The sequence below is a fragment of the Phasianus colchicus genome, chromosome 7 (assembly GCF_987193195.1).
Source record: "Phasianus colchicus chromosome 7, bPhaCol1.hap1.1, whole genome shotgun sequence".
In the NCBI taxonomy this organism is placed as follows: Eukaryota; Metazoa; Chordata; class Aves; order Galliformes; family Phasianidae; genus Phasianus; species Phasianus colchicus.
In genome coordinates, this window is record NC_143442.1 from 15,151,409 (window position 1) to 15,166,141 (window position 14,733).

Here is a 14,733-nt window from a genome sequence, read left to right on the forward strand (position 1 = left end):
TCCTGTCTTTGTGAGGACTCCCCTCTTTTGGCTGCAGGACCAAAGAGAGGACTGTAGGGCATTCAGACCTCAAGATCTGTGTCCAGCAGGTGGCCCTGTGACATCGAGGACTGCCCTGGGGACAGACGGCGCCACCAGCCACTTCCCTCCCTGCCTAGCTGGTGGAGCCAGGGCTCTGCCTTCTGCTCTGCCCCCACCTTACTCATCGCTGCCACCCTCTTGAAGCCCCCTGCACCGCAGCTGCCCCAACGGCTGCCCTGTAATAGTTGTTCCCTCTGCCACCCCTGAGGCTGGGGACAAAGTGGGGAAGGAGCAGCTCTAGGCACTGAGATGCAGCAGAAGAGGCCCCAGGGCTCTCATGGGCTTTTTTTTCTCTGGTTCTGCTGGGGTCTGCCCAGGTACTTTGCAGCCCCAGGTGTGGGTAGCGGGGTCCCCAACCCTAGCATGTCCCAGGGCATCGCAGCTGCTCCCCTACATGCAGAACGTCGGTGCTGGTGCTGTGCCACTAATGAGCTGCCTTTGTGCTGGTGGCCACTGGCTCTGCCAAAGCCAGCCAGGCTCATTCACAGCAGGCGAGCAGCGTGCCATATCGTTAACGTCCCGCTCACCCAGATTTACAGCCCCTGGAGAGGGCGGCTGGGGCCAGGTGATGAGATGTGTGCCATAAATCCAGAGCCAGGGAAGCCCTGCCTTGCCTGGGGGTGGCGAGGCGCTGTGTGGCACTGGTAGCCCTGTCTGCTGGCTCCGGAGATGCACCCCAAAGCCCATAGCCCTCATTGGGGATGGAGTGCAGAGCCCAGATCCTGTCCCAGTTCACCACAGGGTCTTGTGTTGCAGGAAGCATGACGGTGTCCTTTCCCTCTGCATGCCACCAGGGTCTCTGTGTCCCGATCCGGTGACATGCCTGGGAATGGGGAAGGTGGGGGGGAAGGCTGGTTCCCCTCTGGCCTCACTGCTAATATGGAAAGGTGCTGGCCCCTTTCTATCTTTGCAAGCGGAGCTGGGCTGCAGAGCTGCGTGGCGGGCGCGGAGAGGGGGAGCCTGGCCAAGGAATGTGACATATCAGAGGCAGCTGCCACTTCAGGAGAGGGGGCAGAGGGAACGCAGCTCTGTGGGGGCCGTGCGGGACGGGTGAGGGGGGGGACGTCAGGGCCCAGCGGCAGGGCAGCACCGGCACCGTGGGACCCGCACGGGGCAGCGGCGGAGCAGGTGCCAAGGTGTAGGGTGGGCAGGGGTTGTGGTGGAGCATGGTGCATGGGTGCTGCGCTGGGTGAGAAGCGATGCGGTGAGCGGCAATCTGAGCCCCCAGCCTAAAAATAGTACCCAGCTTGCCCACGGCACCACGACCTTCGGGGCTGTGGCCGGCCTGGGGGAGGCTGTGAACCAGACGGCACCTGGAGCAGGGGACCGCCTCGCTGCCGGCACCCCCTGGTGTGCACCAGGAAGGAAACCGGGGCGTGGGACTGTGGCACTGGGGAGGTGAGGAAAGGAAAGCAAGCAGCATGCACCGGGCACAGACACGTGGCGGCACCAGCGGGGCCAGTGGGGAGCCTGGGCGGGTGATGGGGAGAGCCCCTCCGAGCCCCGGCATCCCCCCAAAGCGCGCCAAGGTCACAGCGGAGCAGGGGACGGCTGAGGAGGGCCCCACTCGCCTGGCAGCACCGGCCTTCGTGCGGAAGCTGAAGAACGCAGCCATCGGCACTGGCTGTGACATCCGACTGCGGGTGGTGGTGGTGGGGAACCCCCGGCCCAACCTGCGCTGGTACCACAATGAGGAGCAGCTGGCCCCACGCGGGGAGGAGTACGGCACGCTGTGGATACGGGACAGCACGAAGGAGGATGCCGGTGTATATACGTGTGTTGCTGAGAATGAGCGAGGAGAGGCCATGACCAGTGCCGTGCTGGCCATCATCGACATGGAAGGTAAGGGCCACAAGGCCATCGGCACCGCTGCTCCACCACCACGGTTCCAGCATCCCCACCAGAACTGCTTCCCCATGATGAAGGCAGTGGCAGTGCTTCACAGGCTTTCCCCACACGGCGTGCCCAGGGCCTGGCTGAGCTTGAGCTGTGCCATGTCTGACTGCCATGGGCTGGGATCACCGGTACTGGCAGCACCAGGGCAGCTCTGCAGCTGGGGAGCGAGCATGTGGCTGCAGAAGCCTCTGCCAGGCAGGGTAGGATGCCAGGGCGTGGAGGTGTTGGAGCATGTGATGGTGAGCTTGCATGGGGCAGCAGGAGAGAGAGATTGGTCATGTTGTTTGGGTGTACGGCACCCCTGGTTTCCCTGCATCAGCCACCCCCGTGCACCAGTCCCCATGAGCACAAGTGGCTGTGATGCCACCGCTGCAGCTGTAGCAGTGGGGCTGCACTGGGGGCACCAGTGCTGCACGGAGGGAACTGAGACCCCCAAGTGTGGGGAAGCAGGGGGAGGAGCCTGAGGGATGAAGGAGGAACTTACGCATGTAAGTAGGCAGGGCCTGGTGGTTAATTAGCAAGAGAGAAGGGCCAGCATCAGCTTGATCTTCAAAGCACCATGGCTGCCTTATGCTCAGCATTATGTGGGGTGTGCATGGGGCATCTGGCTGCAGTGGGGGCCATATCCTGAACAGAAGGGGGTTTGTCACCTCAGGGCAGTGCCACCTCCCTGGAACACTGAGGTGCTACCAGGACTGCCTGGCTGGAGGTGTTGGGCAGCAGTGTCAACGTGTGAGGGTGGCTATGCCAAACACTGGGGTTGTGGGTGAGGAAAGCATCAGGGTTGTGCTGCACGGGGCAGCTGTGAAGAAGAAGCATTGCTCTGTGTGGGGCTGGGTTGCTGGGGAAGCACCACTTCCCCAGCATTCCTATTGGTGGTGAGCCTGGAGGTAGAGCACAAAAGTGTGCAGGAGCTGTCCTGCCCTGCAGTGGGGATGTGTGGTCACTATGCATCACACCTTTGGGGTCAGTGGCGCTGTGGATTGTGATGGGGGCACAGAGTGGTGCTTCATCTCTCTGTCACTCTGACCTGCAGTGTGTCTCTGCTCAGAGCTGCCTGATTTCCCCAGGTGCTCGTTCTCATTGTGCTGACACATGCCTCCCTGCTCCCGATTCCCAGCCCTCGCAGCCACGTTTCTGGAGCAGCCTCAGGAGGCACAGAGCAGCCAGGGCTGTGGGGTGAATGTCACCCTGCCCCAGGTGCTCTCATGTGCTGTGTTCAGCAAACAGCCACCCAAAGCCAGCCCTGGGGCAGGGTTGTGGCTCTGCCCTGCTTCGGGGCACAGCAATCTCTGCATGGTGCCATGTCCCTATCCTCTGCCTTTTCTCCGTAATGTGTGAACTGAGCTGCAGCTCTCCGTGGGGCTGACAGCTCTCTCAAGGTGGCTCAGGTCACTGCTGGGGGGGCTCCGTACTGCCCAGCTCTGTGCTCAGGTCCTCCTGCACTGGCTCTGCATTCCCCCCTGCTCGCATGAGCCCGATTTAGCTCCTCTAATCCCTTGCCCTGAATCTGTCGCTCCACCCCACTAATGATTTTCTGCTGCTCTTCTCCCAGGTCCCTTGAGTGCGTCGGTGCCTGGCACGGGGAGCAGGGAGTGTGCATGAGGCCAGGAAGGGCTCCAGGGGTCCCCACCATCGGCTCCTTGCCCACTAATGCCATATCACTTCCCAGTTGTACCTCCTGCCTTTTTCGCCATGAGCCAGCTTAAATCACCTCTTCCAAACCCCACTGATCTCCTGCTAGAGAGCCCAGCCTCCCTAGCTGTGCCAGCAATGAGCGATGCCGAGACTGCGTCTTATTTCAGGGTTGGATTTGTGCGTCTTCAGTGCCCAGCACAGGGTCCTGCTCCTCACTTCCACCTGCACTCAGCAATCAAAGCGCTGTGTAACCTTGCCTCTGTAGGACGGTCTGGGTGCAGGAACAGGGAGGTGGATGAAGCAGTCCATACGTAATGCTCTCTGCATGGTGCTCCCTGCGTGATAATCCTGCATGGTGATACCTGCCCTGTGCAGCCCCTTCTCCTTGGTGCAGTGGGATGAAGCCTGCTTGCAGCAGAGTGCAAGGCATGGGATGTGTCCTGGGGACTCAGCACATTTTGGCACCGCTGTGCAGCTCCATGGCAGTGGTCCCAACACCTCCGTGCCCTCCCTGATTCCCAGTTTCCCCACAGCTATGGTGTACGAGGCTATGGCTGGTGGTGCTGATGGCACTCTACTTGGGACAGCCATGCTGACAGTGTCTCTGGTGGCCCAGCACCTCACACCGTTTATCTCGGTGCCTAATTTTAGGCCCTTACTCTGCAGAGCTGTGCCTGTGCCCAGTGCCAGCTGCCCCTTTCTCCAGAGCCCCTGCCAGCCCTCCTGAGTGCTCTGCTCGCTCAAAGCCAGACACAGCCTGCAGCCTCCCCTTGCTGTCACCTTCTCTGGGCACTCTCTGGGGCTGCCTCAGTTTCCCCATGCTTTTGTGCCCACTCCAGCCCCTGGCATGCCATGGTGTGGGCAGTGTGCCTGGCTATGTCTCACCAGAGCCTGGCACAGCTGCAGTGTGTCCCCAGGTAGGGCTGTGCATGGGGACAAAGCCCTTTGGGATCTCCTGGCTCTGTCTCATGCCACCAGGGTGCAGGGTTTACTCTGAAGCTGTGCTGCTGGTCCCCTTTGGGGCTCTGGGAACAGGCAGGGGAGCAGCATGCAGCTGTCCAGTCAGTCACCTCCACCCCTGCCATCTCTCCTGCTGTCGGGGGGTTATTTTTGCTGAGGAATGTGCCATCCCCTCGGATTCTCGCAGGCTGTAGGGTTTGTGTTACACATGAGAAGCCGAGACCCGGGCCCGAGTGTGGGTAAATATAGCACAGCTTCTGGGGGCTGTGTGCAGGGCCGCGGCCCCTTCCTCCTCCTGGTGCGGCCCCCCAGTTCCCACTACTGCCTGCTCCCCTCCTGCTGGTGTGTGCCATGCCCTGGTGGCACTGGGAGGGCTTTGCCCCTCTCCCCACACCCTCTGTGCCCAGTGCCTCAGCAGCAGGGCTGGCACAGTGGGTAGGAAATGTCCCCTCCTGTCTCACTCTGTGCTCAAGCAACCCAGCCAAGGTCACACTGTGTCCCTGTGTCCTCAGCCTGCAGTGGGCACCGTGTGCTCAAGCATCTTTCTATCAGCAGCAAGGGGATGCTGGGGAACAAGGGTGGCTGTTCCCGCACACAGGCTGTGCCATGAGCAAGTGTCAGTGTTGCATGTGGCACGTGGCAGGGACAGGATCTGTGCCAGGGTGCATGGAGGACACCCAGCGAAGCACTTTTCTTTAGGGGTGGCACCAGGCTGAAAGGGACATTGGTGTCCCCAGGCTCCAGCAGGAGATCCCTTCTGTGCCAGCTCTGCCACTTGTGTGCTTCGCCTGACGCACGGGGTCTCCACGGAAACCCCACAGCATCCCTTGGATGGTGGGGTTGTCAGCAACGTCGTACGAGCAGCTCCCTTTGTACCCGCTAATTTGCAAGTTATTATGAAGCCATGACAAGCTCCACGCTGGGAGTCGTGGGCTGGGAGGGGGAGTGCAGAAAAGCAGCCGGTGCTGCCAGGCATCGTGGTGTGCATGCGGCAGTGCCACGCAGCGCCGGTGCTAAGCGTTGTGCTGTTGTCATCTGTGTTGGGGTGCGCCGAGGACCCCCGGCACTGAGCGGTGCTGAGCGCAGGAGTGGCGAGCAGCTCCGTGACTCTGGGCAGGGGGCTCGGAGCCCCGCATCCCGCATAGCCAAAGCCTTCAGGAGGGCAGAGGGGTGCGGGTTGTGTGCGTTCCCCATCCCGAGGTGCCTCCGCCACCTGTGCCCTGACCGTCCCCCGCCGCTGTCACTGCGTGCCAGGGCTGGCAGGAGGCGGAGGCGGAGGCAGGCGGGGGAAGGATGGAGGGAGGAGCACTCCAGTGATGCTTCATGCTCACAGCCCCAGCCCTCCCGAGAGCCCAACCTGGCGAGCCCCAGCCTCTCCCTCCGCCCTCCCCGGGAGGATGCTGGGGGCTCCACCGGGGCGCTGACAGCGGGGACACCCCCAGTTGCGGGCTGCCGCGCTGCCGGGCCTGAGCGGCAGTGGCCGCGCCGCCGGGGCTCTGCAGAAGCATGAAGAAGATCTGGGTGAAGAAGCGCTTCCAGGTAAGGGCTGCGCGCTGGTGAGCGCACGGAGGAACGGGGGTGAGGTGAGGGGCGGGGGAAATAGCGGGAAGCGGGTGCGCGTCCATCCTGGGTGGGGAGGGGACGAGTCCGGCCCTGCGCTTCTCCCCCCCCGGGCTTATCCCACCGCCAGCCCCGCCCGCAGAGCCGCCGGTTCCACGCAGCAGTGCCGGGCAGGTGTTCAGCATCGCCTTTGCCAGCACTGCTGCGAGCCCATGGTGGGGGTCCTGTCCCCTCCCTGTCCTCCGGAGCCAGTGGATGCGGCTGCATGGCTCCCCCCGGCCCCGCCGCCGGTGGTCACGGAGCTGGAGATGAGGCTTTGCATGCGTCATCCCCTCCGCGTCAGGAGCATGCCTGGCACAGCAGAGATCCTCCGCGGGCCTCTCCGCACGCTCCGCCGAGCGAGGAGCAAGGACGTCACCAGGCCTCGGTGGTGGGGGGAGGATGGGGGCATCCTGAAAAGAACCCCCTTGTAGGGCTCACAGCAGCACCCCACTGCTACACCCCACATGGGTGCATGGCCACCCTGCTGTCACCTTGCTGGGTGTCCCCACAGTCCCCACCCGGGGGTGCAGGATGGGGACATGGATCCCCCAGAATACTGTGGGGAGGTGACAGCTCTCCTCAGGTGTGGGGCATCATCTTCCCTGGGGACAGCACCTGGCTGCCCCATCTGCCCTTGGGAACAGCTTGTGTGCCAGGGCATGGTCCTGCTATGCTGGCTGAGTTCTGGGCACACCACACGGGCCGCCCACTGCCTCCCTGCTTCCCCTTGGCCCTACTCCCCGTTGGCTTCACAATCGGCAACACCAGTGCCATGTTGCTTGGCTCCATGTGCCAGGAGAGGGCTGTGCTCTATGGCCCCAGGAGCCCCACTTGCCCCATGGCCACAGCTATAGGGGTGGACAGCCTCCTGGCAGGACCCTGCATGAGGAGGGTGGGTCTATGTAGGCACTGGGGCAGTGAGGCAGGGCCAGGTCCTACCGCACCTCACTGTGTGGCAGGGCTGAGGCTGGATGCTCATCTCCACGGGCTTTTCTCCCCTTCTCTGTGGGGGCAGGGTGGGCTCCAGGGGCTCCCCTATACTGTTTCCTAGGCTGAAAATGAACCCCCAAGTAGGGTGCATCACTGCTGGTGGAATTGCCCAGATCTCAGCCCAGTGGGGTTTGTCCCAGGCTGCTCCTGTAACCTCCTGCCCCCTTTCTGTCCCCCTCTTTGAAAGCAGAGTCTGCTGCTTGGAGGTGACCCTGCATCACAGTGTCTGGGGGATGCTGCTTTCTGAGCCGTGGGTGGGTGCCATGCCCCAAGGGGTCCTGTTGTAGAGCAGAGGGCTGGGGCTCACCCCCCTCTGTAGCTGTGGGCCCTACCCTGCTGGGTGCAGTCACCAGATCTGGTGGGAGCTGATGGCGCCAGTCCCCGGGGAAGCCGTGAGCACACCCGATAATGGCACTCAATTGCATTTTCATTTTTTAATGGGGGAATTATCCGCCGATGGTGCAGTTAATCACTCATCTATCTTTCCCTGGCCTGGAAGGCGGGCTGCAAGCCAGAACCAGCACAGGCAGTCGGGGAAAAAAGGTGAAGCCTGGCTCAGCCTGGCTCAGCCTGAATACAAATGTGTCTCGTGCAGCCACTGCCCTCCGGCCAGCACCATATGCTGGGAGGAGGCAGTGGGAGCCCCCTTTGTGCTGCCCACTGGCACCATGGGGGCTGCAAAATGAGCATGTTGCTGTTGTAAAGACATCTGACTGCTGGCTGTGCTTGGCTGTCTGTCTGCCCCTGGGGCTGTCTGTCCCTGGGGACTGTCTGTCGTCCATCCCTGAGGGCTGTCTGTTCATGAGCTTGTCTAGAAGCTGCAGGATGGCTGAGAGGCTCTGGGAGAGTCCCACTAAGGCTCCACAATGGGCAGCAAGGGCACAGGCTGCTGTTGTCCCAGGAAGACTCTGCTACCCAGCTGGGCTGGGAGCAACATGGGGTGCTGGCAGCCCAGCCCTGCTGCCTGCCCACCACATCTCCTGTCCTACCTGCCTGCATCAGCATGGCAGCCAGGTGGCCCTTGGCAAGCAGATGCCCAACCCCGAGCTACAGTGCATAGGGGGACAAGGAGCTGGCAGGGTGCTGCTGGCACCTCTGCCCCACACTGCCATCCTGCCTGCCCAGACGGCGAGGCTCCCACGCCTCCCGCCCTGCAGGCTGGTCATCTCATGGCACTTATGCCAAGAAGCCTCTCTCACAGCTGGCACAGCCACCACCACGCTGGGGGTTGCTGTCCCCGCGCTGGGCCCATGCCCATGGCTGAGTCTGGGCCAGTGCCTGGAAGACGCTTGGCTGGCTCATTCCCTTTGCTGGCGTGGGCAGCATCTTCGAAGGGGCTGTGGAACATTTGGGCACCCGCCCGGGCGAAGCTGCTGGCTGCAGGCAGCGGGACTGGCGTGCACCATGTCACCCCTGGTTGCAGGAGGGGAGCAGCACCAAGAGGTGTGCGTGTGTGTGCGCTGGTGGGCATGCACTGCACGTGTCCACCTACACCCGTGCACGGCTGTGTGCGTGGGGTGTGTGCCTGTAGATACCTTGGGGGCGTGCAGCTGGGGGTGTGCGTGAGGCTGTGCTGTGGATAATGCTTTCTTCTCTTTTTCTTTGCAGAAAACCGGCCACTCGCGGCGCTTTGGTCGCTTCACGCATGGTGCGTTGAGTTACCAGGATTTGCCCTCCCTGCTGGGATGGGGTCTGGCCCCCCCGCAGTATCAGGGAGGGGATAGTGAGCAGGGGCTGCACAGGGCTGGGCACAGGGGTTAAGAGGCTCCTGGTGTGTCCTGTGAGCGTGCCTTTGTCCTTACAGCTCCAGGGGCAGGGGTGCTGCTGGGGAGCTGGGTACATGGTGGCAGGCAGTCTGCTTCAATGGCAGTGATGAGACAGTTGGCAGTCTGCTGGGCTGCACCAGCCCAGCTGGGGAGGGAATAGCACTGTGGGCCCCGACTGGGCTGTGGTGTGTGATGACAGGGCTGGAGGGCAGGGGATGTTTCCTTTGTCAAAGGGTTCTGCAGTAACAGCTTGTGATGGCTTGCATAGTGGTGAGGAGGAAATGGTGACCCTTGGTATCTATGCGGGTTTGCTTTCCTGGGAAGGAACAGTGCAGTGGCTCTGCACTGACTTGGCCACAACTGTGCCTGGGCACACAGTTCCCCACAGATTCCCTGAGAACAGCACTGATGCTCTCCCAGCCAGAACCACATTGTGGGGCACAGCAGCACCTCTGAATACTTGCTGTAGGGGAGACTGGGGATGCAAAGTGCACATCAGGTCTGATGCAGCATGTGTGCCCCCAGGCACACACATCCAAGTGTATCAGCACCTTTAGGAGTGCCCACCTGACACAGGGGACAGCTGGAGCAGCAGCAGGTACAGGAGCTGGCTGCTGTGCAGGCAGAATGTGACCATGGTGTGGGGAGGGGGACGATGCCATGTGCTTTACAGGAGGGATTCAGGGAAGGGGAGGCTGAATGTGGTGCTGATGATGTAGTGACTGTGTGTGTTAGTGAATTTGTGTAGGGAAGGCTGGGGGGTGCCAGACCCTTGGCCCCTGCCATATGGAAGGGTAAGGCACCAGGCCCTGAACCAGGCAATTGGCCAGCCCTAGCCCCATCCTTGGCCTCTAAGGCCAGCACATGGTGCGAGGCTCTCTGAACTGGCATGGCCTGCCCAGCTGCTGCCCTGGCAGGTCAGTGCCTCATGGTAGTGCAGGGACAAGCTGGGGACAAAGTCCTCCCCAGTGCCCCACGCGTCTCCGCAGGCCGGGCCGATAACCGGGTGTTGATGTCTCTCTCTCTCTTGCTGCCCCTATGGAAGCGAAGTTTTCCGCTCCTGCAGGAAGCAAAGCTACGGTAGGAAGATGCCTGCCTCATGCCAGCCCTGCTCCCAGATGGGGCTGTGTGCCCCCAGCGTGCCTCCCTGTTGCAATGCCACCACTGTCCCCCTGTCTCTATCACCTAGTTACATCCTCCTTCCCCTGCATTTCCACCACCACCACCATCCCTTCTCCTGCCTCTATCCTACATAGCATCATGCCACTCCTGTCCCATGGTCTTTCCAGCCTTCATCCTGCCTTTCCTGCCAGCAGCCTGTCTCTTCTGTGTCCCCCATGTTACAGTTATCCCTCTCCTACCCTTGCTCTTCTGCTGTCCAGAACTGCCTGTGCACTGTTCATCTGCCACTGGAGCTGGTGGGTCTGTGAGGAGCAGTGCCAGCCTGGTCCTCGTGTCCCCTCACCCTTTGCTCTTCCCCCACAGACTCGGAGACCGGCGAGGATGAGCCCAGTGACCCCCAGGTGACGCAGCGCAGCGAGCTGCAGGATGAGACAGCCTTCAGCACCCCTACGGGTGAGCTGTGGGGACACAGAGCTTTAGGGGTCCTCTTGGGGTAGCCAACCCAGGGGATGAGCTGGGTGGGATACCACTCGGAGATGCCCACCACTCTCCTTCCAGGTGGCTCCGACACCCTGGTGGACACCTCCATGAACACGACGCCAACCTCAGTGCTGGCCCTGTCTCAGGCAGAGGAGCGCTCCAGCTGGTCAGGCAGCCAGCAGACTGTGGTGGAGAAGGAGCCAGATGCCAACCTCCCCGTGCGGGGACCCTACCTCCGCCCTAGTGCCTGGCAGCCGCAGGGAACTCCAAGGCAAGCAAACGCGCCGTCACCACGTGGCACTGAGGTCCGGCACCTGGGCGTGGAGCCGCTGGTGCGGGCATCACGGGCTAATCTGGTGGGCACAAGCTGGGGGTCGGAGGATAGCCTTTCTGTGGCCAGCGACCCCTACGGCAGCGCCTTCAGCCTGTACCGAGGACGGGCGCTCTCGCTCCATGTGTAAGTAGCAGGGGGAAGTGCACGGAGGGGACATCGCTGGGGCCATCTCCTCCCCACAGCCATCTTCTCTCCTCCTCCTGGGCTTTCTTTGCCTTCTCCATGCCCGGATGAGGAACGGAGGCTCTGAGCAGTAGGCACCAGGCACCGGTGAGGAGGGAACGGCCCTGGGGTGGGGGGCCTGGAGCGGGGTCTCTATCTGCTACGGCCAGTTAAAGTTTGGGGGTAACCCCATCCAAACTGAACCTCTTCCTGGCCAGCTGTGAGGGCTCTGCATGGCCAGGGACATGGGGCGCAGAGGTGTGGCACCCACGGACAAGCTGTCCCCATCACCCAGGGGTGGCAGTGGGGAAGAGGGACATTCTTCCTCCCCAGGGCCTGCTGACATGCTCAGAGCCCCTGTCCCTCCCCAGCCCCGCAGGCCTTCTCTTTCGACCTCCATCCTCCTTTTCTGTTTGAGGCTGCTTGTTCCACCAGAACCTCATCTCCACTTTTTGATTTCTGCACTGCACATGCCAAGCCCTGGGCTGTGGGACCAGGGGGGTGGGCAGGGATTTTGGGAGTGGCAGGGCAGGGGGACATGTTGGCAGCACATGCACTGCGTGATGACTTGTGGCCTTGCAGAAGAGCTCTCTGCACTGCTCTGGCATGCTGAAATACCTCGGGGAGATTGGGGCACCCCTCTGTTCCTGTGCTCTCATCTTGCCTGCATGGCCGCTCTGGGAAGGGCACTTGTTGAGTGTCCCAGCATCACCACATTGCTGTCCTACATCGGTGTCCCTGGGCGATGAGACACCAGCAATAAGGCACCGCTGGGTCCTAAGTGTGGCCTAAGTGTGGCTGGATCCCCTCGCTGTGGCCCATTGAGGGTTCAGGGGCTGTCCCCTGCTGTGCCCTATTGGGTGGTTGGGTTGGGACTCATGATGCGGCCATAGGTGAGTGTGGGCTCTGACTTGCTCTCCCTTGTTCTCCCCTTGCAGCAGCATCCCCCAGGGGGGGTACAGGCGAGATGATCCCCACAGTGGTCCCGTCTCCCCGAAGCCCGGTGCTGAGCCTCCGCACTCACCCGCTGCCCTGCCGCTGACCTCCAAGCCGCCCATCATCCGCTCGCCGTCCCCAAGAGCCGGCCTGTGCCCCCCCACACCCCCCGGAGCCACCCCGCAGCCCTCTGCCCGCCTCCCCTCCTCCTCCTGCACGCCCGTGACTCCTCGCAGGACATCTTCAGTGCCGGCTGACTATCAGGACACGGTCCCTGAGGAGTACGAGGAGAAGATCAAGAAGCCCAAGTCGCAGTCGCAGGGCAGCACGCAGGACTCCCGGCCCGCCACGCCCATGAGCGACGCATCGGGCCGCATCTCGGTGCGGGCATCGCCCAAGCTGGTGCGCGCCGGCTCCAGGATCTTCGAGCGGCTGCAGTACTTCGAGGAGCGCCGCGGGAGCCTGGAGCAGGCGGACAGTCCCTTCCCCGCACGGCCGTGGCTGCCCCTGCGCAAGACGCGCTCCTTCGACCAGCCAGGCTGGGAGCGGCGGGCAGGCACGCCGGGGGGCTGGCGGGACGGGGAGGGCGGTGCGGCCAGCCGCCGCCAGGCCTTCCGCCAGAAGGCCGCCTCCTTCGACGAGCGGGGCAAGTTCGCCGGGCGCGTGCAGGACATCGAGCACAAGTTCTCGGAGGAGCTGAGCCGCATCAAGAGGACCGTGTCCAAGCAGCAGCTGCGGCGCTCGCAGGAGCTGGGCAAGGCTGAGCCACAGCCGCCTGCCGAGCCTCCCGCCGCCCGCACTCCACGCGGCTCAGCCTTGCCACGCAAGGTGCCACCAGCCAAGGCCTCGGCTCCGGCCGAGGGCACGCACGTCATCCAGCACCTGGCTCTCTCCAGCGTGGCGCTGGTGGGGCCCAATGGGGAGCCGGAGCCGGGGGGACAGCGGGCACGGAGAGGCCTGGCGCGGGGCGGCGCGGCGGAGGAGGTGAGGAAAGCTATGCAACAAGATGGTGGCGGGGAAGTGAGGAAGAAGGAGCAGTGGTTGTTGGCGCAGGCCACCCCGCGGGGCCGTGCTGCTGAAGGGACCCCGTGCCCGGATGGAGGTCCCGTGGCTGCAACCAGGGCCCCTGGGGTGGCGAGTGAAGGGCTGGCTGCCAGGCTGGCCGTGCCCCATGGGCTGTATCGGAGGCCAGAGGTGTCTACTGAGGTGCGGTTCCTGCCCTGGGCAAAGCCAGGCATGGAGCAGGAGGCCCGGCTGGAGAGGAGCTGGGCAGGGCAGCACGGCACAGGGAAGGAGGTGGAGAGAAGGCAGGCAAAAGTGGTGGAGAAGAAAGAGAACGTCCGGACGGCTCAGGAAGGCAGAGGCACGCGGAGCAAGGGGAAGGGGCGCCGGGCCCGGCCCACCTCTCCAGAGCTAGGTAGGGCACGGCTCTTGTCCCACGCACAGGGGGTACTGTGGTGCTGCCACACCTCACTGGACCCCCTGCTCGCCCTGCTCACGGCCTTGGGGCCATCTCTCTCTGTGCAGAGTCCTCCGATGACTCCTACGTCTCAGCGGGCGAAGATCCCCTGGAAGCGCCCATCTTTGAGATCCCCATCCAGGACACAGCGGTGGCTGTGGGGACAGAGGTGCTGCTCAAGTGCATTGTCACAGCCAACCCACAGCCAGAAGGTGAGTGGTCGTGGGGCACAAGAGCGCGATGGGCTCTGGCACGATCCCCCTGCCTGTCCCAGGCCCTTGGAGCCATCTGAGCTGTGTGGCAGAGCTGTGGCTCTTTGCTCCTCAGGGAGCAAAGTGCCGGGGTGCAGTGCAAAGGGCAGGGTGCAGGCAGAACCTCTGTGATCCTCCTGCACTGAGATAGCAGGAGGAGGCACCAGGCACAGAGCAGCTGGCAGAGGCTGGCAACGAGCAAAGAAACTCTGGTTCCCTCCTCCATCCTCCACTGGAGGGCAGGAGGATGCCAGTAACTTTAGAGGGGCCTCTCTATCAGAGGCCTTGGGGACCTGGGGCTGCTCCCGATGGCAAAACGGTCCCCAAGCCGAGCAGAGACCTTCGCTGACAACCGGGGGAGTGAGGACCCTCCTACCCCGGCATGGTCCCGTAGTGACCCTGCTTCTGCCCGCAGTGTCCTGGAGGAAGGACGGGGTGCCGCTGAGGAGCAGCACGGCACGGCCCATCAAGGCAGAGGGCGAGCGGCACACCTTGCTGGTCAGGAGCGCCCGGGTGGCCGACGCCGGTCTCTACACGGTGACGGCGGCCAACGAGGTGGGAGCCACCTGCTGCAGCGCCATCCTCAGCGTGCGGCCCGGTGAGTGCCGGCGGCCGGGATGCAGGCAGCGGGGGGTGGCGAGAGGGCCGGCGAGGCGACGGGCTGCCTGCCAGCTCTGCTGTCACTGCTAGGAAAGCGGCTTCCTTACCCTACAAGGCACTGTCTGAACCGAAGCAGCTGACTCGCTGCCGGGTTCTGCCGTGGGGGGAGCAGGGTCAGGCTCCGAGCATCCCCAACGAATTGGCAAGTCCCGTGCCTCGCGGGGTACCCCGGCTGCCCACTGACACGTAGCCTGCGCTGATGCCCAGCATGTCCTCCGCCATCCGGGGATCCCCATCCCACCGCAGCCCCGAGAGGTTCCCATCCCAAGACATCCCCTGGGGAGCGCAGAGCTCCGGGGAGCTGCAGAATCCCCGATCCCCGCTGCCCCGCGGCGACCCGGGGCGCTGAGCGCACTGCCAGGCAGCTGCCGCCCCTCGGGGCTGCTCTCCCCCGCG

The 14,733-nt window shown here is 63.3% G+C and overlaps 1 protein-coding gene across 5 annotated transcripts in view; it reads left to right on the forward strand.

Annotated features, from left to right (window-relative positions):
* Positions 1 to 1,093: 1,093 nt before the first annotated feature.
* SPEG (striated muscle enriched protein kinase) overlaps positions 1,094 to 14,733 on the forward strand; it is a 31,043-nt gene continuing 17,403 nt past the window's right edge. Inside the window, exons 1-8 of one of the 5 annotated variants that reach the window (XM_090143824.1) lie at positions 1,094 to 1,923; positions 8,776 to 8,815; positions 9,979 to 10,013; positions 10,419 to 10,508; positions 10,614 to 10,992; positions 11,970 to 13,384; positions 13,495 to 13,638; positions 14,093 to 14,275. In XM_090143824.1, coding sequence (XP_089999950.1) covers positions 1,503 to 1,923; positions 8,776 to 8,815; positions 9,979 to 10,013; positions 10,419 to 10,508; positions 10,614 to 10,992; positions 11,970 to 13,384; positions 13,495 to 13,638; positions 14,093 to 14,275 — 2,707 coding nt within the window. In that variant the 5' untranslated portion in view covers positions 1,094 to 1,502. Of the gene's footprint in view, positions 1,924 to 5,629; positions 6,115 to 8,775; positions 8,816 to 9,978; positions 10,014 to 10,418; positions 10,509 to 10,613; positions 10,993 to 11,969; positions 13,385 to 13,494; positions 13,639 to 14,092; positions 14,276 to 14,733 lie in introns of those variants that run through there. The other 4 variants (XM_090143823.1, XM_031599592.2, XM_090143821.1 and 1 more) reach the window with 4 other exon arrangements.